The sequence below is a fragment of the Mustelus asterias genome, unplaced genomic scaffold (genome assembly GCF_964213995.1).
Source record: "Mustelus asterias unplaced genomic scaffold, sMusAst1.hap1.1 HAP1_SCAFFOLD_3552, whole genome shotgun sequence".
Lineage (NCBI taxonomy): Eukaryota > Metazoa > Chordata > Chondrichthyes > Carcharhiniformes > Triakidae > Mustelus > Mustelus asterias.
In genome coordinates, this window is record NW_027593497.1 from 2,099 (window position 1) to 24,580 (window position 22,482).

The 22,482-nt window shown below is 61.7% G+C and overlaps 1 protein-coding gene across 1 annotated transcript; it reads left to right on the plus strand.

Moving 5' to 3' along the window:
• Window positions 1-1,969: 1,969 nt before the first annotated feature.
• On the plus strand, window positions 1,970-18,839 carry LOC144490650 (uncharacterized). The gene is made up of 2 exons (XM_078208351.1): window positions 1,970-2,004; window positions 16,109-18,839. Exon 2 carries the CDS (start codon window positions 16,253-16,255, stop codon window positions 18,158-18,160), a length of 1,908 nt encoding a protein of 635 aa, XP_078064477.1. The 5' UTR covers window positions 1,970-2,004; window positions 16,109-16,252; the 3' UTR covers window positions 18,161-18,839.
• Window positions 18,840-22,482: the final 3,643 nt, after the last annotated feature.

Sequence of the window (22,482 nt, forward strand, 5' to 3'; positions counted from 1 at the left end):
TCTGCCCCCCTCTCTCCCCCCCCCTCCCTCTGTCCCCCCTCTCTCTCTCCCTCTGTCCCCCCTCTCTCTCTCCCTCTGTCCCCCCTCTCTCCCTCCCTCTGTCCCCCCTCTCTCCTCCCTCTGTCCCCCCTCTCTCTCTCCCTCTGTCCCCCCTCTCTCTCTCCCTCTGTCCCCCCTCTCTCTCTCCCTCTGTCCCCCTCTCTCTCTCCCTCTGTCCCCCTCTCTCTCTCCCTCTGTCCCCCCTCTCTCTCTCCCTCTGTCCCCCTCTCTCTCTCCCTCTGTCCCCCTCTCTCTCTCCCTCTGTCCCCCTCTCTCTCTCCCTCTGTCCCCCTCTCTCTCTCCCTCTGTCCCCCTCTCTCTCTCCCTCTGTCCCCCCTCTCTCTCCCTCTGTCCCCCTCTCTCTCTCCCTCTGCCCCCCTCTCTCTCTCCCTCTGCCCCCCTCTCTCTCTCCCTCTGCCCCCCTCTCTCTCTCTCCCTCTGCCCCCTCTCTCTCTCCCTCTGCCCCCTCTCTCTCTCTCCCTCTGCCCCCCTCTCTCTCTCCTCTGCCCCCTCTCTCTCTCTCCTCTGCCCCCTCTCTCTCTCTCCTCTGCCCCCCTCTCTCTCTCTCTCTGCCCCCCTCTCTCTCCCTCTGCCCCCCCTCTCTCTCCCTCTGCCCCCCTCCTCTCTCTCTCCCTCCTCTTTCTGTCCCCTCTCTCTCTCCCTCTGCCCCCCTCTCTCTCCCTCTGCCCCCCTCTCTCTCCCTCTGCCCCCCTCTCTCTCCCTCTGCCCCCCTCTCTCTCCCTCTGCCCCCCTCTCTCTCCCTCTGCCCCCCTCTCTCTCCCTCTGCCCCCCTCTCTCTCCCTCTGCCCCCCTCTCTCTCCCTCTGCCCCCCTCTCTCTCCCTCTGCCCCCCTCTCTCCCCCCCTCTCTCTCCCTCTGCCCCCCTCTCTCTCCCTCTGCCCCCCTCTCTCTCCCTCTGCCCCCCTCTCTCTCCCTCTGCCCCCCTCTCTCTCCCTCTGCCCCCCTCTCTCTCCCTCTGCCCCCCTCTCTCTCCCTCTGCCCCCCTCTCTCTCCCTCTGCCCCCCTCTCTCTCCCTCTGCCCCCCTCTCTCTCCCTCTGCCCCCCTCTCTCTCCCTCTGCCCCCCTCTCTCTCCCTCTGCCCCCCTCTCTCTCCCTCTGCCCCCCTCTCTCTCCCTCTGCCCCCCTCTCTCTCCCTCTGCCCCCCTCTCTCTCCCTCTGCCCCCCTCTCTCTCCCTCTGCCCCCCTCTCTCTCCCTCTGCCCCCCTCTCTCCCTCTGCCCCCCTCTCTCTCCCTCTGCCCCCCTCTCTCTCCCTCTGCCCCCCTCTCTCTCCCTCTGCCCCCCTCTCTCTCCCTCCCTCTGCCCCCCTCTCTCTCCCTCCCTCTGCCCCCCTCTCTCTCCCTCCCTCTGCCCCCCTCTCTCTCCCTCCCTCTGCCCCCCTCTCTCTCCCTCCCTCTGCCCCCCTCTCTCTCCCTCCCTCTGCCCCCCTCTCTCTCCCTCCCTCTGCCCCCCTCTCTCTCCCTCCCTCTGCCCCCCTCTCTCTCCCTCCCTCTGCCCCCCTCTCTCTCCCTCCCTCTGCCCCCTCTCTCTCCCTCCCTCTGCCCCCCTCTCTCTCCCTCCCTCTGCCCCCCTCTCTCCCCCGCTGCCCCCCTCTCTCCCCCTCTGCCCCCCTGTCTCCCCCCCTGCCCCCCTCTTTCCCCCTCTGCCCCCCTGTCTCCCCCCTGCCCCCCTCTCTCCCCCCTGCCCCCCTCTCTCCCTCTGCCCCCTCTCTTTCCCCCTGCCCCCCCTCTCTCCCTCTGTTTCTGTGGCTCTCACCCTGCATGCCCATTTCTCCCGTGTTTCTTCCCTTCCCCCCCCTCGTCTCCCTCACCTTCCTGACCCCACTCTAGGGAACCCGTCTCTGGAGAAGTGTAAAGCGTTGAGGATTAAACGGGAGGAGGCAGCTGAACTGGCATCATTAGATGTTGCGAATATTATTAGATGTTGCGAATATTATTCACACTGAAGGTATGTCTGCCCTTGCCCAGTGTGTGTGGGGGGTGTGTGTGTGTGTGGGAGAGTCGGGTGTGTGTGGGGGGTGTGTGTGTGTGGGAGAGTCGGGTGTGTGTGGGGGGTGTGTGTGTGTGGGAGAGTCGGGTGTGTGTGTGGGAGAGTCGGGTGTGTGTGGGAGAGTCGGGTGTGTGTGTGGGAGAGTCGGGTGTGTGTGTGGGAGAGTCGGGTGTGTGTGGGAGAGTCGGGTGTGTGTGGGAGAGTCGGGTGTGTGTGTGGGAGAGTCGGGTGTGTGTGTGGGAGAGTCGGGTGTGTGTGTGGGAGAGTCGGGTGTGTGTGTGGGAGAGTCGGGTGTGTGTGTGGGAGAGTCGGGTGTGTGTGTGGGAGAGTCGGGTGTGTGTGGGAGAGTCGGGTGTGTGTGGGAGAGTCGGGTGTGTGTGGGAGAGTCGGGTGTGTGTGGGAGAGTCGGGTGTGTGTGGGAGAGTCGGGTGTGTGTGGGAGAGTCGGGTGTGTGTGGGAGAGTCGGGTGTGTGTGGGAGAGTCGGGTGTGTGTGGGAGAGTCGGGTGTGTGTGGGAGAGTCGGGTGTGTGTGGGAGAGTCGGGTGTGTGTGGGAGAGTCGGGTGTGCGTGGGAGAGTCGGGTGTGCGTGGGAGAGTCGGGTGTGCGTGGGAGAGTCGGGTGTGCGTGGGAGAGTCGGGTGTGCGTGGGAGAGTCGGGTGTGCGTGGGAGAGTCGGGTGTGCGTGGGAGAGTCGGGTGTGCGTGGGAGAGTCGGGTGTGCGTGGGAGAGTCGGGTGTGCGTGGGAGAGTCGGGTGTGTGTGGGAGAGTCGGGTGTGTGTGTGGGAGAGTCGGGTGTGTGTGTGGGAGAGTCGGGTGTGTGTGTGGGAGAGTCGGGTGTGTGTGTGGGAGAGTCGGGTGTGTGTGTGGGAGAGTCGGGTGTGTGTGGGAGAGTCGGGTGTGTGTGTGGGAGAGTCGGGTGTGTGTGTGGGGGGTCGTGTGTGTGTGGGAGAGTCGGGTGTGTGTGTGGGAGAGTCGGGTGTGTGTGTGGGAGAGTCGGGTGTGTGTGTGGGAGAGTCGGGTGTGTGTGTGGGAGAGTCGGGTGTGTGTGTGGGAGAGTCGGGTGTGTGTGTGGGAGAGTCGGGTGTGTGTGTGGGAGAGTCGGGTGTGTGTGTGGGAGAGTCGGGTGTGTGTGTGGGAGAGTCGGGTGTGTGTGGGAGAGTCGGGTGTGTGTGGGAGAGTCGGGTGTGTGTGGGAGAGTCGGGTGTGTGTGGGAGAGTCGGGTGTGTGTGGGAGAGTCGGGTGTGTGTGGGAGAGTCGGGTGTGTGTGTGGGAGAGTCGGGTGTGTGTGTGGGAGAGTCGGGTGTGTGTGTGGGAGAGTCGGGTGTGTGTGGGAGAGTCGGGTGTGTGTGGGAGAGTCGGGTGTGTGTGTGGGAGAGTCGGGTGTGTGTGGGAGAGTCGGGTGTGTGTGGGAGAGTCGGGTGTGTGTGGGAGAGTCGGGTGTGTGTGGGAGAGTCGGGTGTGTGTGGGAGAGTCGGGTGTGTGTGGGAGAGTCGGGTGTGTGTGGGAGAGTCGGGTGTGTGTGGGAGAGTCGGGTGTGTGTGGGAGAGTCGGGTGTGTGTGTGTGGGAGAGTCGGGTGTGTGTGGGAGAGTCGGGTGTGTGTGGGAGAGTCGGGTGTGTGTGGGAGAGTCGGGTGTGTGTGGGAGAGTCGGGTGTGTGTGGGAGAGTCGGGTGTGTGTGGGAGAGTCGGGTGTGTGTGGGAGAGTCGGGTGTGTGGGAGAGTCGGGTGTGTGTGGGAGAGTCGGGTGTGTGTGTGGGAGAGTCGGGTGTGTGTGGGAGAGTCGGGTGTGTGTGGGAGAGTCGGGTGTGTGTGGGAGAGTCGGGTGTGTGTGTGGGAGAGTCGGGTGTGTGTGTGGGAGAGTCGGGTGTGTGTGTGGGAGAGTCGGGTGTGTGTGTGGGAGAGTCGGGTGTGTGTGTGTGGGAGAGTCGGGTGCGTGTGTGTGGGAGAGTCGGGTGTGTGTGGGAGAGTCGGGTGTGTGTGGGAGAGTCGGGTGTGTGTGGGAGAGTCGGGTGTGTGTGGGAGAGTCGGGTGTGTGTGTGGGAGAGTCGGGTGTGTGTGTGGGAGAGTCGGGTGTGTGTGTGTGGGAGAGTCGGGTGCGTGTGTGTGGGAGAGTCGGGTGTGTGTGGGAGAGTCGGGTGTGTGTGGGAGAGTCGGGTGTGTGTGGGAGAGTCGGGTGTGTGGGAGAGTCGGGTGTGTGTGGGAGAGTCGGGTGTGTGTGGGAGAGTCGGGTGTGTGTGGGAGAGTCGGGTGTGTGGGAGAGTCGGGTGTGTGTGGGAGAGTCGGGTGTGTGTGGGACAGTCGGGTGTGTGTGTGTGGGACAGTCGGGTGCGTGTGTGTGTGGGACAGTCGGGTGTGTGTGTGTGGGACAGTCGGGTGTGTGTGTGTGGGACAGTCGGGTGTGTGTGTGTGGGACAGTCGGGTGTGTGTGTGTGGGACAGTCGGGTGTGTGTGTGTGGGACAGTCGGGTGTGTGTGAGTGGGACAGTCGGGTGTGTGTGTGTGGGACAGTCGGGTGTGTGTGTGTGGGACAGTCGGGTGTGTGTGTGTGGGACAGTCGGGAGTGTGTGTGTGGGACAGTCGGGTGTGTGTGTGTGGGACAGTCGGGTGTGTGTGGGACAGTCGGGTGTGTGTGTGTGTGGGACAGTCGGGTGTGTGTGTGTGGGACAGTCGGGTGTGTGTGTGTGGGACAGTCGGGTGTGTGTGTGTGGGACAGTCGGGTGTGTGTGTGTGGGACAGTCGGGTGCGTGTGTGTGTGGGACAGTCGGGTGCGTGTGTGTGTGGGACAGTCAGGTGTGTGTGTGTGGGACAGTCGGGTGTGTGTGGGACAGTCGGGTGTGTGTGGGAGAGTCGGGTGTGTGTGGGACAGTCGGGTGTGTGTGGGACAGTCGGGTGTGTGTGGGACAGTCGGGTGTGTGTGTGGGACAGTCGGGTGTGTGTGGGACAGTCGGGTGTGTGTGTGGGACAGTCGGGTGTGTGTGTGTGTGCGTGTGTGGGACAGTCGGGTGTGTGTGTGTGGGACAGTCAGGTGTGTGTGTGGGACAGTCGGGTGTGTGTGTGTGTGGGACAGTCGGGTGTGTGTGTGTGTGGGACAGTCGGGTGTGTGTGTGTGTGGGACAGTCGGGTGTGTGTGTGTGTGGGACAGTCGGGTGTGTGTGGGACAGTCGGGTGTGTGTGTGTGGGACAGTCGGGTGTGTGTGTGTGGGACAGTCGGGTGTGTGTGTGTGTGGGACAGTCGGGTGTGTGTGTGTGTGGGACAGTCGGGTGTGTGTGTGTGTGGGACAGTCGGGTGTGTGTGTGTGGGACAGTCAGGTGTGTGTGTGGGACAGTCGGGTGTGTGTGTGTGTGGGACAGTCGGGTGTGTGTGTGTGTGGGACAGTCGGGTGTGTGTGTGTGTGGGACAGTCGGGTGTGTGTGTGTGGGACAGTCGGGTGTGTGTGTGTGTGGGACAGTCGGGTGTGTGTGGGACAGTCGGGTGTGTGTGTGTGTGGGACAGTCGGGTGTGTGTGTGTGGGACAGTCGGGTGTGTGTGTGTGTGGGACAGTCGGGTGTGTGTGTGTGTGTGGGACAGTCGGGTGTGTGTGTGTGGGACAGTCGGGTGTGTGTGTGAGAGGGACAGTCGGGTGTGTGTGTGTGGGAGAGTCGGGTGTGTGTGTGTGGGACAGTCGGGTGTGTGTGTGTGGGAGAGTCGGGTGTGTGTGTGTGGGACAGTCGGGTGTGTGTGTGTGGGACAGTCGGGTGTGTGTGTGGGACAGTCGGGTGTGTGTGGGACAGTCGGGTGCGTGTGTGTGTGGGACAGTCGGGTGTGTGTGTGTGGGACAGTCGGGTGCGTGTGTGGGACAGTCGGGTGCGTGTGTGGGACAGTCGGGTGCGTGTGTGGGACAGTCGGGAGCGTGTCTGGGACAGTCGGGTGCGTGTGTGGGACAGTCGGGTGCGTGTGTGGGACAGTCGGGTGCGTGTGTGTGGGACAGTCGGGTGCGTGTGTGTGGGACAGTCGGGTGCGTGTGTGTGGGACAGTCGGGTGCGTGTGTGTGGGACAGTCGGGTGCGTGTGTGTGGGACAGTCGGGTGCGTGTGTGTGGGACAGTCGGGTGCGTGTGTGTGGGACAGTCGGGTGTGTGTGTCGGGGGGTGTGTGTGTGTGGGACAGTCGGGTGTGTGTGTGTTGGGGGGTGTGTGTGTGTTGGGGGGTGTGTGTGTGTTGGGGGGTGTGTGTGTGTGGAACAGTCGGGTGTGTGTGTGTTGGGGGGTGTGTGTGTGTGGGACAGTCGGGTGTGTGTGTGTGTGGGAGAGTCGGGTGTGTGTGGGACAGTCGGGTGTGTGTGTGGGACAGTCGGGTGCGTGTGTGGGACAGTCGGGTGTGTGTGTGTGGGACAGTCGGGTGTGTGTGTGTGGGACAGTCGGGTGTGTGTGTGTGGGACAGTCGGGTGCGTGTGTGTGGGACAGTCGGGTGCGTGTGTGTGGGACAGTCGGGTGCGTGTGTGTGGGACAGTCGGGTGCGTGTGTGTGGGACAGTCGGGTGTGTGTGGGACAGTCGGGTGCGTGTGTGTGGGACAGTCGGGTGTGTGTGGGACAGTCGGGTGTGTGGGACAGTCGGGTGTGTGTGGGACAGTCGGGTGCATGTGTGTGGGACAGTCGGGTGCGTGTGTGTGGGACAGTCGGGTGTGTGTGGGACAGTCGGGTGCGTGTGTGTGGGACAGTCGGGTGCGTGTGTGTGGGACAGTCAGGTGCGTGTGTGTGGGACAGTCGGGTGCGTGTGTGTGGGACAGTCGGGTGTGTGTGGGACAGTCGGGTGTGTGTGTGTGGGACAGTCGGGTGTGTGTGTGTGGGACAGTCGGGTGTGTGTGTGTGGGACAGTCGGGTGTGTGTGTGTGTGGGACAGTCGGGTGTGTGTGTGTGTGGGACAGTCGGGTGTGTGTGTGTGTGGGACAGTCGGGTGCGTGTGGGACAGTCGGGTGTGCGTGTGTGTGGGACAGTCGGGTGTGCGTGTGTGTGGGACAGTCGGGTGTGCGTGTGTGTGGGACAGTCGGGTGCGTGTGTGTGGGACAGTCGGGTGCGTGTGTGTGGGACAGTCGGGTGAGTGTGTGTGGGACAGTCGGGTGTGTGTGTGTGTGGGACAGTCGGGTGTGTGTGTGTGGGACAGTCGGGTGTGTGTGTGTGGGACAGTCGGGTGTGTGTGTGTGTGTGGGACAGTCGGGTGCGTGTGTGTGGGACAGTCGGGTGTGTGTGGGACAGTCGGGTGTGTGTGGGACAGTCGGGTGTGTGTGGGACAGTCGGGTGCATGTGTGTGGGACAGTCGGGTGCGTGTGTGTGGGACAGTCGGGTGTGTGTGGGACAGTCGGGTGCGTGTGTGTGGGACAGTCGGGTGCGTGTGTGTGGGACAGTCAGGTGCGTGTGTGTGGGACAGTCGGGTGTGTGTGTGTGGGACAGTCGGGTGTGTGTGTGTGTGGGACAGTCGGGTGTGTGTGTGTGTGGGACAGTCGGGTGTGTGTGTGTGTGGGACAGTCGGGTGCGTGTGGGACAGTCGGGTGTGCGTGTGTGTGGGACAGTCGGGTGTGCGTGTGTGTGGGACAGTCGGGTGTGCGTGTGTGTGGGACAGTCGGGTGCGTGTGTGTGGGACAGTCGGGTGCGTGTGTGTGGGACAGTCGGGTGAGTGTGTGTGTGGGACAGTCGGGTGTGTGTGTGTGGGACAGTCGGGTGTGTGTGTGTGTGGGACAGTCGGGTGTGTGTGTGTGGGACAGTCGGGTGTGTGTGTGTGGGACAGTCGGGTGAGTGTGTGTGGGACAGTCGGGTGTGTGTGTGTGGGACAGTCGGGTGTGCGTGTGTGTGGGACAGTCGGGTGCGTGTGGGACAGTCGGGTGTGCGTGTGTGTGGGACAGTCGGGTGTGTGTGGGACAGTCGGGTGCGTGTGTGTGGGACAGTCGGGTGCGTGTGTGTGGGACAGTCGGGTGCGTGTGTGTGGGACAGTCGGGTGCGTGTGTGTGGGACAGTCGGGTGCGTGTGTGTGGGACAGTCGGGTGCGTGTGTGTGGGACAGTCGGGTGCGTGTGTGTGGGACAGTCGGGTGCGTGTGTGTGGGACAGTCGGGTGCGTGTGTGTGGGACAGTCGGGTGTGTGTGTGTGGGACAGTCGGGTGCGTGTGTGTGGGACAGTCGGGTGCGTGTGTGTGGGACAGTCGGGTGCGTGTGTGTGGGACAGTCGGGTGCGTGTGTGTGGGACAGTCGGGTGCGTGTGTGTGGGACAGTCGGGTGCGTGTGTGTGGGACAGTCGGGTGTGTGTGGGACAGTCGGGTGTGTGTGTGTGTGGGACAGTCGGGTGTGTGTGTGTGTGGGACAGTCGGGTGTGTGTGTGTGGGACAGTCGGGTGTGTGTGTGTGGGACAGTCGGGTGTGTGTGTGTGGGACAGTCGGGTGTGTGTGTGTGTGGGACAGTCGGGTGTGTGTGTGGGACAGTCAGGTGTGTGTGTGTGGGACAGTCGGGTGTGTGTGTGTGGGACAGTCGGGTGTGTGTGTGTGGGACAGTCGGGTGTGTGTGTGGGACAGTCAGGTGTGTGTGTGTGGGACAGTCGGGTGTGTGTGTGTGGGACAGTCGGGTGTGTGTGTGTGGGACAGTCGGGTGTGTGTGTGTGTGGGACAGTCGGGTGTGTGTGTGTGTGGGACAGTCGGGTGTGTGTGTGTGTGGGACAGTCGGGTGTGTGTGTGTGGGACAGTCGGGTGCGTGTGGGACAGTCGGGTGTGTGTGGGACGGTCGGGTGTGTGTGTGTGTGGGACAGTCGGGTGTGTGTGGGACAGTCGGGTGTGTGTGTGTGTGTGGGACAGTCGGGTGTGTGTGGGACAGTCGGGTGTGTGTGTGTGGGACAGTCGGGTGTGTGTGGGACAGTCGGGTGTGTGTGTGTGTGGGACAGTCGGGTGTGTGTGTGGGACAGTCGGGTGTGTGTGGGACAGTCGGGTGTGTGTGTGTGTGGGACAGTCGGGTGTGTGTGTGGGACAGTCGGGTGTGAGTGTGTGTGGGACAGTCGGGTGTGCGTGTGTGGGACAGTCGGGTGCGTGTGTGGGACAGTCGGGTGCGTGTGTGGGACAGTCGGGTGCGTGTGTGTGGGACAGTCGGGTGCGTGTGTGGGACAGTCTGGTGTGTGTGGGACAGTCGGGTGTGTGTGTGTGTGGGACAGTCGGGTGTGTGTGGGACAGTCGGGTGTGTGTGTGTGTGGGACAGTCGGGTGTGTGTGTGGGACAGTCGGGTGTGTATGTGTGGGACAGTCGGGTGCGTGTGTGGGACAGTCGGGTGTGTGTGTGTGTGGGACAGTCGGGTGTGTGTGGGACAGTCGGGTGTGTGTGGGACAGTCGGGTGTGTGTGTGTGTGGGACAGTCGGGTGTGTGTGGGACAGTCGGGTGCGTGTGGGACAGTCGGGTGTGTGTGTGTGGGACAGTCGGGTGTGTGTGTGTGGGACAGTCGGGTGTGTGTGTGTGGGACAGTCGGGTGTGTGTGTGTGGGACAGTCGGGTGTGTGTGTGTGGGACAGTCGGGTGTGTGTGGGACAGTCGGGTGTGCGTGTGTGGGACAGTCGGGTGTGTGTGTGTGTGGGACAGTCGGGTGTGTGTGTGTGGGACAGTCGGGTGTGTGTGTGTGGGACAGTCGGGTGTGTGTGTGTGGGACAGTCGGGTGTGTGTGGGACAGTCGGGTGTGTGTGTGTGGGACAGTCGGGTGTGTGTGGGACAGTCGGGTGTGTGTGTGTGGGACAGTCGGGTGTGTGTGTGGGAGAGTCGGGTGTGTGTGGGACAGTCGGGTGAGTGTGTGTGGGACAGTCGGGTGTGTGTGTGTGGGACAGTCGGGTGTGTGTGTGTGGGACAGTCGGGTGTGTGTGTGAGAGGGACAGTCGGGTGTGTGTGTGAGAGGGACAGTCGGGTGTGTGTGTGAGAGGGACAGTCGGGTGTGTGTGTGAGAGGGACAGTCGGGTGTGTGTGTGTGGGACAGTCGGGTGTGTGTGTGTGTGTGGGACAGTCGGGTGTGTGTGTGAGAGGGACAGTCGGGTGTGTGTGTGAGAGGGACAGTCGGGTGTGTGTGTGAGAGGGACAGTCGGGTGTGTGTGTGAGAGGGACAGTCGGGTGTGTGTGTGAGAGGGACAGTCGGGTGTGTGTGTGTGGGACAGTCGGGTGTGAGTGTGTGGGACAGTCGGCTGTGTGTGGGACAGTCGGGTGTGTGTGGGACAGTCGGGTGTGTGTGTGTGACAGTCGGGTGTGTGTGTGTGGGACAGTCGGGTGTGTGTGTGTGGGACAGTCGGGTGTGTGTGTGTGGGACAGTCGGGTGTGTGTGTGTGGGACAGTCGGGTGTGTGTGTGTGGGACAGTCGGGTGTGTGTGGGACAGTCGGGTGTGTGTGGGACAGTCGGGTGTGTGTGTGTGGGACAGTCGGGTGTGTGTGTGTGGGACAGTCGGGTGTGTGTGTGTGGGACAGTCGGGTGTGTGTGTGTGGGACAGTCGGGTGTGTGTGGGACAGTCGGGTGTGTGTGGGACAGTCGGGTGTGTGTGTGTGGGACAGTCGGGTGTGTGTGTGTGGGACAGTCGGGTGCGTGTGTGTGGGACAGTCGGGTGTGTGTGTGTGGGACAGTCGGGTGTGAGTGTGTGGGACAGTCGGGTGTGTGTGTGTGGGACAGTCGGGTGTGTGTGTGTGTGTGGGACAGTCGGGTGTGTGTGTGAGAGGGACAGTCGGGTGTGTGTGTGAGAGGGACAGTCGGGTGTGTGTGTGAGAGGGACAGTCGGGTGTGTGTGTGAGAGGGACAGTCGGGTGTGTGTGTGTGGGACAGTCGGCTGTGTGTGGGACAGTCGGGTGTGTGTGGGACAGTCGGGTGTGTGTGTGTGTGGGACAGTCGGGTGTGTGTGTGACAGTCGGGTGTGTGTGTGTGGGACAGTCGGGTGTGTGTGTGTGGGACAGTCGGGTGTGTGTGTGTGGGACAGTCGGGTGTGTGTGTGAGAGGGACAGTCGGGTGTGTGTGTGAGAGGGACAGTCGGGTGTGTGTGTGAGAGGGACAGTCGGGTGTGTGTGTGTGGGACAGTCGGGTGTGAGTGTGTGGGACAGTCGGCTGTGTGTGGGACAGTCGGGTGTGTGTGGGACAGTCGGGTGTGTGTGTGTGTGGGACAGTCGGGTGTGTGTGTGACAGTCGGGTGTGTGTGTGTGGGACAGTCGGGTGTGTGTGTGTGGGACAGTCGGGTGTGTGTGTGTGGGACAGTCGGGTGTGTGTGTGTGGGACAGTCGGGTGTGTGTGTGTGGGACAGTCGGGTGTGTGTGTGTGGGACAGTCGGGTGTGTGTGGGACAGTCGGGTGTGTGTGGGACAGTCGGGTGTGTGTGTGTGGGACAGTCGGGTGTGTGTGTGTGGGACAGTCGGGTGTGTGTGTGTGTGGGACAGTCGGGTGTGTGTGTGTGGGACAGTCGGGTGTGTGTGGGACAGTCGGGTGTGTGTGGGACAGTCGGGTGTGTGTGTGTGGGACAGTCGGGTGTGTGTGTGTGGGACAGTCGGGTGCGTGTGTGTGGGACAGTCGGGTGTGTGTGTGTGGGACAGTCGGGTGTGAGTGTGTGGGACAGTCGGGTGTGTGTGTGTGGGACAGTCGGGTGTGTGTGGGACAGTCGGGTGTGTGTGTGTGGGACAGTCGGGTGTGTGTGTGTGGGACAGTCGGGTGTGTGTGTGTGGGACAGTCGGGTGTGTGTGTGTGGGACAGTCGGGTGTGTGTGTGTGTGTGTGTGTGGGACAGTCGGGTGTGTGTGTGTGTGTGTGTGTGGGACAGTCGGGTGTGTGTGTGGGACAGTCGGGTGTGTGTGTGGGACAGTCGGGTGTGTGTGTGTGTGGGACAGTCGGGTGTGTGTGTGTGTGGGACAGTCGGGTGTGTGTGGGACAGTCGGGTGCGTGTGTGGGACAGTCGGGTGTGAGTGTGTGTGGGACAGTCGGGTGTGCGTGTGTGGGACAGTCGGGTGCGTGTGTGGGACAGTCGGGTGCGTGTGTGGGACAGTCGGGTGCGTGTGTGTGGGACAGTCGGGTGCGTGTGTGGGACAGTCTGGTGTGTGTGGGAGAGTCGGGTGTGTGTGGGACAGTCGGGTGTGTGTGGGACAGTCGGGTGTGTGTGGGACAGTCGGGTGTGTGTGTGGGACAGTCGGGTGTGTATGTGTGGGACAGTCGGGTGCGTGTGTGTGGGACAGTCGGGTGTGTGTGGGACAGTCGGGTGCGTGTGGGACAGTCGGGTGTGTGTGTGGGACAGTCGGGTGTGTGTGTGTGGGACAGTCGGGTGTGTGTGGGACAGTCGGGTGTGCGTGTGTGGGACAGTCGGGTGTGTGTGGGACAGTCGGGTGTGTGTGTGTGGGACAGTCGGGTGTGTGTGTGGGAGAGTCGGGTGTGTGTGGGACAGTCGGGTGTGTGTGTGAGAGGGACAGTCGGGTGTGTGTGTGAGAGGGACAGTCGGGTGTGTGTGTGAGAGGGACAGTCGGGTGTGTGTGTGTGTGGGACAGTCGGGTGTGTGTGTGAGAGGGACAGTCGGGTGTGTGTGTGAGAGGGACAGTCGGGTGTGTGTGTGTGGGACAGTCGGGTGTGAGTGTGTGGGACAGTCGGCTGTGTGTGGGACAGTCGGGTGTGTGTGGGACAGTCGGGTGTGTGTGTGTGACAGTCGGGTGTGTGTGTGTGGGACAGTCGGGTGTGTGTGTGTGGGACAGTCGGGTGTGTGTGTGTGACAGTCGGGTGTGTGTGTGTGGGACAGTCGGGTGTGTGTGTGTGGGACAGTCGGGTGTGTGTGTGTGGGACAGTCGGGTGTGTGTGTGTGGGACAGTCGGGTGTGTGTGGGACAGTCGGGTGTGTGTGGGACAGTCGGGTGCGTGTGTGTGTGGGACAGTCGGGTGTGTGTGGGACAGTCGGGTGTGTGTGTGTGGGACAGTCGGGTGTGTGTGTGTGTGGGACAGTCGGGTGTGTGTGTGTGTGTGTGTGTGGGACAGTCGGGTGTGTGTGTGTGTGGGACAGTCGGGTGTGTGTGTGGGACAGTCGGGTGTGTGTGTGTGGGACAGTCGGGTGTGTGTGTGGGACAGTCGGGTGTGTGTGTGTGTGGGACAGTCGGGTGTGTGTGTGTGGGACAGTCGGGTGCGTGTGTGTGGGACAGTCGGGTGCGTGTGTGTGGGACAGTCGGGTGCGTGTGTGTGGGACAGTCGGGTGTGTGTGTGTGGGACAGTCGGGTGTGTGTGTGTGTGGGACAGTCGGGTGTGTGTGTGTGGGACAGTCGGGTGTGTGTGTGTGGGACAGTCGGGTGTGTGTGTGTGGGACAGTCGGGTGTGTGTGTGTGGGACAGTCGGGTGCGTGTGTGTGGGACAGTCGGGTGTGTGTGTCGGGGGGTGTGTGTGTGTGGGACAGTCGGGTGTGTGTGTGTTGGGGGGTGTGTGTGTGTTGGGGGGTGTGTGTGTGTTGGGGGGTGTGTGTGTGTGGAACAGTCGGGTGTGTGTGTGTTGGGGGGTGTGTGTGTGTGGGACAGTCGGGTGTGTGTGTGTGTGGGAGAGTCGGGTGTGTGTGGGACAGTCGGGTGTGTGTGTGGGACAGTCGGGTGCGTGTGTGTGGGACAGTCGCGTGTGTGTGGGACAGTCGGGTGCGTGTGTGTGGGACAGTCGGGTGCGTGTGTGTGGGACAGTCGGGTGTGTGTGGGACAGTCGGGTGCGTGTGTGTGGGACAGTCGGGTGCGTGTGTGTGGGACAGTCGGGTGCGTGTGTGTGGGACAGTCGGGTGTGTGTGGGACAGTCGGGTGTGTGTGGGACAGTCGGGTGTGTGTGGGACAGTCGGGTGCATGTGTGTGGGACAGTCGGGTGCGTGTGTGTGGGACAGTCGGGTGTGTGTGGGACAGTCGGGTGCGTGTGTGTGGGACAGTCGGGTGCGTGTGTGTGGGACAGTCGGGTGCGTGTGTGTGGGACAGTCGGGTGCGTGTGTGTGGGACAGTCGGGTGTGTGTGGGACAGTCGGGTGTGTGTGTGTGGGACAGTCGGGTGTGTGTGTGTGGGACAGTCGGGTGTGTGTGTGTGGGACAGTCGGGTGTGTGTGTGTGGGACAGTCGGGTGTGTGTGTGTGGGACAGTCGGGTGTGTGTGTGTGTGGGACAGTCGGGTGTGTGTGTGTGTGGGACAGTCGGGTGTGTGTGTGTGTGGGACAGTCGGGTGCGTGTGGGACAGTCGGGTGTGCGTGTGTGTGGGACAGTCGGGTGTGCGTGTGTGTGGGACAGTCGGGTGCGTGTGTGTGGGACAGTCGGGTGCGTGTGTGTGGGACAGTCGGGTGAGTGTGTGTGGGACAGTCGGGTGTGTGTGTGTGTGGGACAGTCGGGTGTGTGTGTGTGGGACAGTCGGGTGTGTGTGGGACAGTCGGGTGTGTGTGGGACAGTCGGGTGCGTGTGTGTGGGACAGTCGGGTGTGTGTGGGACAGTCGGGTGTGTGTGTGTGGGACAGTCGGGTGTGTGTGTGTGGGACAGTCGGGTGAGTGTGTGTGGGACAGTCGGGTGTGTGTGTGTGGGACAGTCGGGTGTGTGTGTGTGGGACAGTCGGGTGTGCGTGTGTGTGGGACAGTCGGGTGCGTGTGGGACAGTCGGGTGTGCGTGTGTGTGGGACAGTCGGGTGTGTGTGGGACAGTCGGGTGCGTGTGTGTGGGACAGTCGGGTGCGTGTGTGTGGGACAGTCGGGTGCGTGTGTGTGGGACAGTCGGGTGCGTGTGTGTGGGACAGTCGGGTGCGTGTGTGTGGGACAGTCGGGTGCGTGTGTGTGGGACAGTCGGGTGCGTGTGTGTGGGACAGTCGGGTGTGAGTGTGTGGGACAGTCGGGTGCGTGTGTGTGTGGGACAGTCGGGTGTGTGTGTGTGGGACAGTCGGGTGTGTGTGGGACAGTCGGGTGTGTGTGTGTGGGACAGTCGGGTGTGTGTGTGTGGGACAGTCGGGTGTGTGTGTGTGTGGGACAGTCGGGTGTGTGGGACAGTCGGGTGTGTGGGACAGTCGGGTGTGTGTGTGTGGGACAGTCGGGTGTGTGTGTGTGGGACAGTCGGGTGAGTGTGTGTGGGACAGTCGGGTGTGTGTGTGTGGGACAGTCGGGTGTGAGTGTGTGGGACAGTCGGGTGTGAGTGTGTGGGACAGTCGGGTGTGAGTGTGTGGGACAGTCGGGTGTGTGTGTGTGGGACAGTCGGGTGTGTGTGTGTGGGACAGTCGGGTGTGTGTGTGTGGGACAGTCGGGTGTGTGTGTGTGTGGGACAGTCGGGTGCGAGTGTGTGGGACAGTCGGGTGCGTGTGTGTGGGACAGTCGGGTGTGTGTGTGTGGGACAGTCGGGTGTGTGTGTGTGTGGGACAGTCGGGTGTGTGGGACAGTCGGGTGTGTGGGACAGTCGGGTGTGTGTGTGTGGGACAGTCGGGTGTGTGTGTGTGGGACAGTCGGGTGAGTGTGTGTGGGACAGTCGGGTGTGTGTGTGTGGGACAGTCGGGTGTGAGTGTGTGGGACAGTCGGGTGTGAGTGTGTGGGACAGTCGGGTGTGTGTGTGTGTGGGACAGTCGGGTGTGTGTGTGTGGGACAGTCGGGTGCGTGTGTGTGTGGGACAGTCGGGTGTGAGTGTGTGGGACAGTCGGGTGTGAGTGTGTGGGACAGTCGGGTGTGTGTGTGTGTGGGACAGTCGGGTGTGTGTGTGTGTGGGACAGTCGGGTGTGTGTGTGTGGGACAGTCGGGTGTGTGTGTGTGGGACAGTCGGGTGTGTGTGTGTGGGACAGTCGGGTGCGTGTGTGTGTGGGACAGTCGGGTGTGTGTGTGTGGGACAGTCGGGTGTGTGTGTGTGGGACAGTCGGGTGTGTGTGTGTGGGACAGTCGGGTGAGTGTGTGTGGGACAGTCGGGTGTGTGTGTGTGGGACAGTCGGGTGTGAGTGTGTGGGACAGTCGGGTGTGTGTGTGTGGGACAGTCGGGCCCGTGTGTTACAGACAGTTGGGGAGTCGCGGGGTTGTGCACCCAGCCTGTGGGCTGTAACCTACCCCTGGCCCCGGTTTTAGCTGTGGGACAGGCCAGCGTTCCCGGTGCATTCACTAACTGAGCTGCTGTTTCTCAGGCCGCCCTCGCCGTCACAGGGGATCGGCCTGGGACATGGAACCTGCACCGAGAAGCAGTTACAAGCGGACCCTGGGCTCTGACTCGGAGGAGGAGCTTCCCAAGAAGCTGACCGCCTGGTCCAACCTCAAGGGACTGATCAGCGATGATGCCGAGAGCGAGTGAACCGTTCCAGGAGCCCATCGCACATTCCCCCCCTCCCCCTCCCCGCTTCCGTACCCCACCCCAACTCTCCCCTCCATCTCTGTACCCCCTCTCAGTCCCCGCTCCCTCTCTGTACCCCCTCTCAGTCCCCGCTCCCTCTCTGTACCCCCTCTCAGTCCCCGCTCCCTCTCTGTACCCCCTCTCAGTCCCCGCTCCCTCTCTGTACCCCCTCTCTGTCCCCGCTCCCTCTCTGTACCCCCTCTCAGTCCCTGCTCCCTCTCTGTACCCCCTCTCAGTCCCCGCTCCCTCTCTGTACCCCCTCTCAGTCCCCGCTCCCTCTCTGTACCCCCTCTCAGTCCCCGCTCCCTCTCTGTACCCCCTCTCTGTCCCTGCTCCCTCTCTGTACCCCCTCTCTGTCCCCGCTCCCTCTCTGTACCCCCTCTCTGTCCCCGCTCCCTCTCTGTACCCCCTCTCAGTCCCTGCTCCCTCTCTGTCCCTGCTCCCTCTCTGTACCCCCTCTCTGTCCCCGCTCCCTCTCTGTACCCCCTCTCTGTCCCTGCTCCCTCTCTGTACCCCCTCTCAGTCCCCACTCCGTCTCTGTACCCCCTCTCTGTCCCCGCTCCCTCTCTGTACCCCCTCTCTGTCCCCGCTCCCTCTCTGTACCCCCTCTCTGTCCCTGCTCCCTCTCTGTACCCCCTCTCTGTCCCCGCTCCGTCTCTGTACCCCCTCCCCCTCCCCGCTTCCGTACCCCACCCTAACTCTCCCCTCCCTCTCTGTACCCCCTCTCTGTCCCCGCTCCGTCTCTGTACCCCCTCCCCCTCCCCGCTTCCGTACCCCACCCCAACTCTCCCCTTCACTTCTGTACCCCCTCTCTGTCCCCGCTCCGTCTCTGTACCCCCTCTCTGTCCCCGCTCCGTCTCTGTACCCCCTCTCTGTCCCCGCTCCATCTCTGTACCCCCTCTCTGTCCCCGCTCCGTCTCTGTACCCCCTCTCTGTCCCTGCTCCATCTCTGTACCCCCTCTCTGTCCCCGCTCCATCTCTGTACCCCCTCTCTGTCCCCGCTCCACCTCTGTACCCCCTCTCTGTCCCTGCTCCCTCTCTGTACCCCCTCTCTGTCCCCGCTCCGTCTCTGTACCCCCTCTCTGTCCCTGCTCCCTCTCTGTACCCCCTCTCTGTCCCCGCTCCGTCTCTGTACCCCCTCTCTGTCCCTGCTCCATCTCTGTACCCCCTCTCGCTCTCCCCTAACTCTCCCCTCCATCTCTGTACCCCCTCTCTGTCCCCGCTCCCTCTCTGTACCCCCTCTCAGTCCCCACTCCACCTCTGTACCCCCTCTCTGTCCCTGCTCCATCTCTGTACCCCCTCTCTGTCCCCGCTCCCTCTCTGTACCCCCTCTCAGTCCCCACTCCACCTCTGTACCCCCTCTCTGTCCCCGCTCCGTCTCTGTACCCCCTCTCTGTCCCTGCTCCATCTCTGTACCCCCTCTCACTCCCCCCAACTCTCCCCTAACTCTCCCCTTCACCTCTGTACCCCCTCTCTGTCCCCGCTCCGTCTCTGTACCCCCTCTCTGTCCCTGCTCCATCTCTGTACCCCCTCTCTGTCCCCGCTCCCTCTCTGGACCCACTCTCAGTCCCCACTCCACCTCTGTACCCCCTCTCTGTCCCCGCTCCGTCTCTGTACCCCCTCTCTGTCCCTGCTCCATCTCTGTACCCCCTCTCACTCCCCCCAACTCTCCCCTAACTCTCCCCTTCACCTCTGTACCCCCTCTCTGTCCCCGCTCCGTCTCTGTACCCCCTCTCTGTCCCTGCTCCATCTCTGTACCCCCTCTCGCTCTCCCCTAACTCTCCCCTCCATCTCTGTACCCCCTCTCTGTCCCTGCTCCGTCTCTGTACCCCCTCTCGCTCTCCCCTAACTCTCCCCTCCATCTCTGTACCCCCTCTCTGTCCCTGCTCCATCTCTGTACCCCCTCTCTCGCTCCCCTAACTCTCCCCTCCACCTCTGAATCCCTCTCAGTTCCCGCTCCCTCTCTGTACCCCCTCTCTCGCCCCCCTAACTCTCCCCTCCACCTCTGGACCCCTCTCAGTCGCCCCTAACTCTCCCCTCCACCTCTGTACCCCTCTCAGTCCCCGCTCCGTCTCTGTACCCCCTCTCACTCCCCCCTAACTCTCCCCTCCACCTCTGTACCCCTCTCAGTCCCCGCTCCGTCTCTGTACCCCCTCTCACTCCCCCCTAACTCTCCCCTCGACCTCTGAACCCCTCTCTGTCCCTGCTCCGTTTCTGTACCCCCTCTCACTCCCCCCTAACTCTCCCCTCCACCTCTGAACCCCTCTCAGTCCCTGCTCCATCTCTGTACCCCCTCTCTCGCCCCCCTAACTCTCCCCTCTACCTCTGTACCCCCTCTCAGTCCCTGCTCCATCTCTGTACCCCCTCTCTCGCCCCCCTAACTCTCCCCTCCACCTCTGTACCCCCTCTCTGTCCCTGCTCCATCTCTGTACCCCCTCTCTCGCCCCCCTAACTCTCCCCTAACTCTCCCCTCCACCTCTGTACCCCCTCTCAGTCCCCGCTCCATCTCTGTACCCCTCTCTCTCCCCTTCTGCCTTCAGTCCCCTCTCTCCCTCCGTACCCACTCACTCCCCCGTACCCCCTCTCGCTCCTCTCTCTGCCTACGTCCGCCTCTCTCCCTCTCTTTCTCCCTCCCTCCCCTACCCTTTTCTCTCTCTCTCCCCCCCCCTCCCCCGCTGTCTTTCCCTTCTCTGCCTTCCTTACTCCCTTTTGCTCATGATCCGTCCGTCTTCCCTCTCTCCCTCTCTCTCTCTGTCCCCCTCTTTGTCTCTCTTTCCGCCCCCTCCCTCTCTCTCCCCCCGTCTCCCCTCTCTCTCTATCTCTCTCCCCCCGTCTCCCGTCTCTCTCCCCCCCCCGTCTCCTTTCTCTCTCTGTCTCTCTCTCTCCCTCACTCTGTCCCTCTCTCCCTGTCTCTCTGCGTTCCTCCCTCTCTCCCCCCCCTTTCTTTCTCTCTTTGTATCCCCCCTCTCTCTCTCCCTGTCTCTCTCTCTGCGTTCCCCCCTCTCTCTCTCCCTGTCTCTCTCCCTGCGTTCCCCCCTCTCTCTCTCCCTGTCTCTCTCCCTGCGTTCCCCCCTCTCTCTCTCTCCCTGTCTCTCTCTCTGCGTTCCCCCCTCTCTCTCTCCCTGTCTCTCTCTCTGCGTTCCCCCCTCTCTCTCTCTCTCTGTCTCTCTCTCTGCGTCCCCCCTCTCTCTCTCTCCCTGTCTCTCTCTCTGCGTTCCCCCCTCTCTCTCTCCCTGTCTCTCTGCATTCCCCCCTCTCTCTCTCCCTCTCTGCGTTCCCCCCTCTTTCTCCCTGTCTCTCTCTCTGCGTTCCCCTCTCTCTGCGTTCCCCCCTCTCTCTCCCTGTCTCTCTCTCTCTGCGTTCCCCCCTCTCTCTCTCCCTGTCTCTCTCTCTGCGTTCCCCCCTCTCTCTCTCCCTGTCTCTCTCTCTGCGTTCCCCCCTCTCTCTCTCTCCCTGTCTCTCTCTCTGCGTTCCCCCCTCTCTCTCTCCCTGTCTCTCTCTCTGCGTTCCCCCCTCTCTCTCCCTGTCTCTCTCTCTGCGTCCCCCCCTCTCTCTTTCCCTGTCTCTCTCTCTGCGTTCCCCCCTCTCTCTCCCTGCGTTCCCCCCTCTCTCTCTCCCTGTCTCTCTCTCTGCGTTCCCCCCTCTCTCTCCCTGCGTTCCCCCCTCTCTCTCTCCCTGTCTCTCTCTCTGCGTTCCCCCCTTTCTCTCTCCCTGTCTCTCTGCGTTCCCCCCTCTCTCTCTCCCTGTCTCTCTCTCTGCGTTCCCCCCTCTCTCTTTCCCTCTCTCTCTCTGCGTTCCCCCCTCTCTCTCTCTCCCTGTCTCTCTCTCTGCGTTCCCCCCTCTCTCTCTCCCTGTCTCTCTTTCTGCGTTCCCCCCTCTCTCTCTCCCTGTCTCTCTCTCTCTGCGTTCCCCCCTCTCTCTCCCTGTCTCTCTCCCTGCGTTCCCCCCTCTCCCTGCGTTCCCCCCTCTCTCTCTCTCCCTGTCTCTCTCTCTGCGTTCCCCCCTCTCTCCCTGCGTTCCCCCCTCTCTCTCTCCCTGTCTCTCTCTCTCTGCGTTCCCCCCTCTCTCTCTCCCTGTCTCTCTCTCTGCGTTCCCCCCTCTCTCTCTCTCTCTCTCTCTCCCTGTCTCTCTCTCTCTGCGTTCCCCCCTCTCTCCCTGTCTCTCCCTGCGTTCCCCCCTCTCTCTCTCCCTGTCTCTCTCTCTGCGTTCCCCCCTCTCTCCCTGTCTCTCTCTGCGTTCCCCCCTCTCTCTCTCTCCCTGTCTCTCTCTCTGCGTTCCCCCCTCTCTCTCTGCGTTCCCCCCTCTCTCTCTCTCCCTGTCTCTCTCTCTCTCTGCGTTCCCCCCTCTCTCTCTCTCCCTGTCTCTCTCTCTCTCTCCGCCCCCTTTCTGTCTCAATCTCACTGCTGGCTCTCTTCCCGACAGCGGGATGTGGGAACTGGAGAGAGAGCGAGCGTGAGAGATGGAGAAGAAACGGTTCAACCCGCTGAACACGGGGAGCCCGCACCCGGCCAGAACTCCTGGACCCAGTCCAGCCGCGCTGGGACGGAGGCAGCGAGAGCAGGGCCGCAGAGAACGGGGCAACGGTCAAACATTCCTGCCAGTGGGTCAGAGGCCCCTCCCTCACCTTGGCGTCCGTCTTAAATTTTGTATATGGGTGAATTGTACTCTGTAAATAAATGTGTGTTTGTAATCTCTTAGGCACAACTGTCTGTAATCCCTCGGCAGGGAGGAATGCACTCGCTGACAATCCAGGCTAGGTCAGCACCAAGACAGGTGGTTAACAGAGAGGCAGAGCCTCCCCGAATCATAGCACCCCTACAGGGATGGCACGGTGGGCAAAGTATTGGAAAGGATTAGAAGAGACAGGAGTTATAATCGCCTAGAAAGGAATAATTTGATTAGGGATAGTCAGCACGGTTTTGTGAAGGGTAGGTCGCGACTCACAAACCTTATTGAGTTCTTTGAGAAGGTGACCAAAGAGGTGGATGAGGGTAAAGCGGTTGATGTGGTGTATATGGATTTCAGCAAAGCGTTTGATCAGGTTCCCCATGGTAAGCTTTTGCAGGAAATACGGTCACATGGGATTGAGGGTGATAGAACAGTACAGCACAGAACAGGCCCTTCGGCCCACGATGTTGTGCCGAGCTTTATCTGAAACCAAGATCAAGCTATCCCACTCCCTATCATCCTGGTGTGCTCCATGTGCCTATCCGATAACCGCTTAAATGTTCCTAAAGTGTCTGACTCCACTATCACTGCAGGCAGTCCATTCCACACCCCAACCACTCTCTGCGTAAAGAACCTACCTCTGATATCCTTCCTGTATCTCCCACCACGAACCCTATAGTTATGCCCCCTTGTCATAGCTCCATCCACCCGAGGAAATAGTCTTTGAACGTTCACTCTATCTATCCCCTTCATCATTTTATAAACCTCTATTAAGTTTCCCCTCAGCCTCCTCCGCTCCAGAGAGAACAGCCCAAGCTCCCTCAACCTTTCCTCATAAGACCTACCCTCCAAACCAGGCAGCATCCTGGTAAATCTCCTCTGCACTCTTTCCAGCGCTCCCACATCCTTCTTATAGTGAGGTGACCAGAACTGCACGCAATATTCCAAATGTGGTCTCACCAAGGTCCTGTACAGTTGCAGCATAACCCCACGGCTCTTAAACTCCAACCCCCTGTTAATAAAAGCTAACACGCTATAGGCCTTCTTCACAGCTCTATCCACTTGAGTGGCAACCTTTAGAGATCTGTGGACATGGACCCCAAGATCTCTCTGTTCCTCCACAGTCTTCAGAACCCTACCTTTGACCCTGTAATCCACATTTAAATTAGTCCTACCAAAATGAATCACCTCACATTTATCAGGGTTAAACTCCATTTGCCATTTTTCAGCCCAGCTTTGCATCCTATCTATGTCTCTTTGCAGCCTACAACAGCCCTCCACCTCATCCACTACTCCACCAATCTTGGTGTCATCAGCAAAGGTTGATAAGGTTCCCCATGGTAAGCTATTGCAGAAAATACGGACACATGGGATTGAGGGTGATTTAGTGGTTTGGATCAGGAATTGGCTAGCTGTAAGAAAACAGAAGGTGGTGGTTGATGGGAAATGTTCATCCTGGAGTTCAGTTACTAGTGGTGTATCGCAAGGATCTGTTTTGGGGCC

Coding starts and splice junctions, on each gene's coding strand:
- LOC144490650 (XM_078208351.1), top strand. CDS start 16,253: ATGATGCCGAGAGCGAGTGAACCGTTCCAGGAGCCCATCGCACATTCC.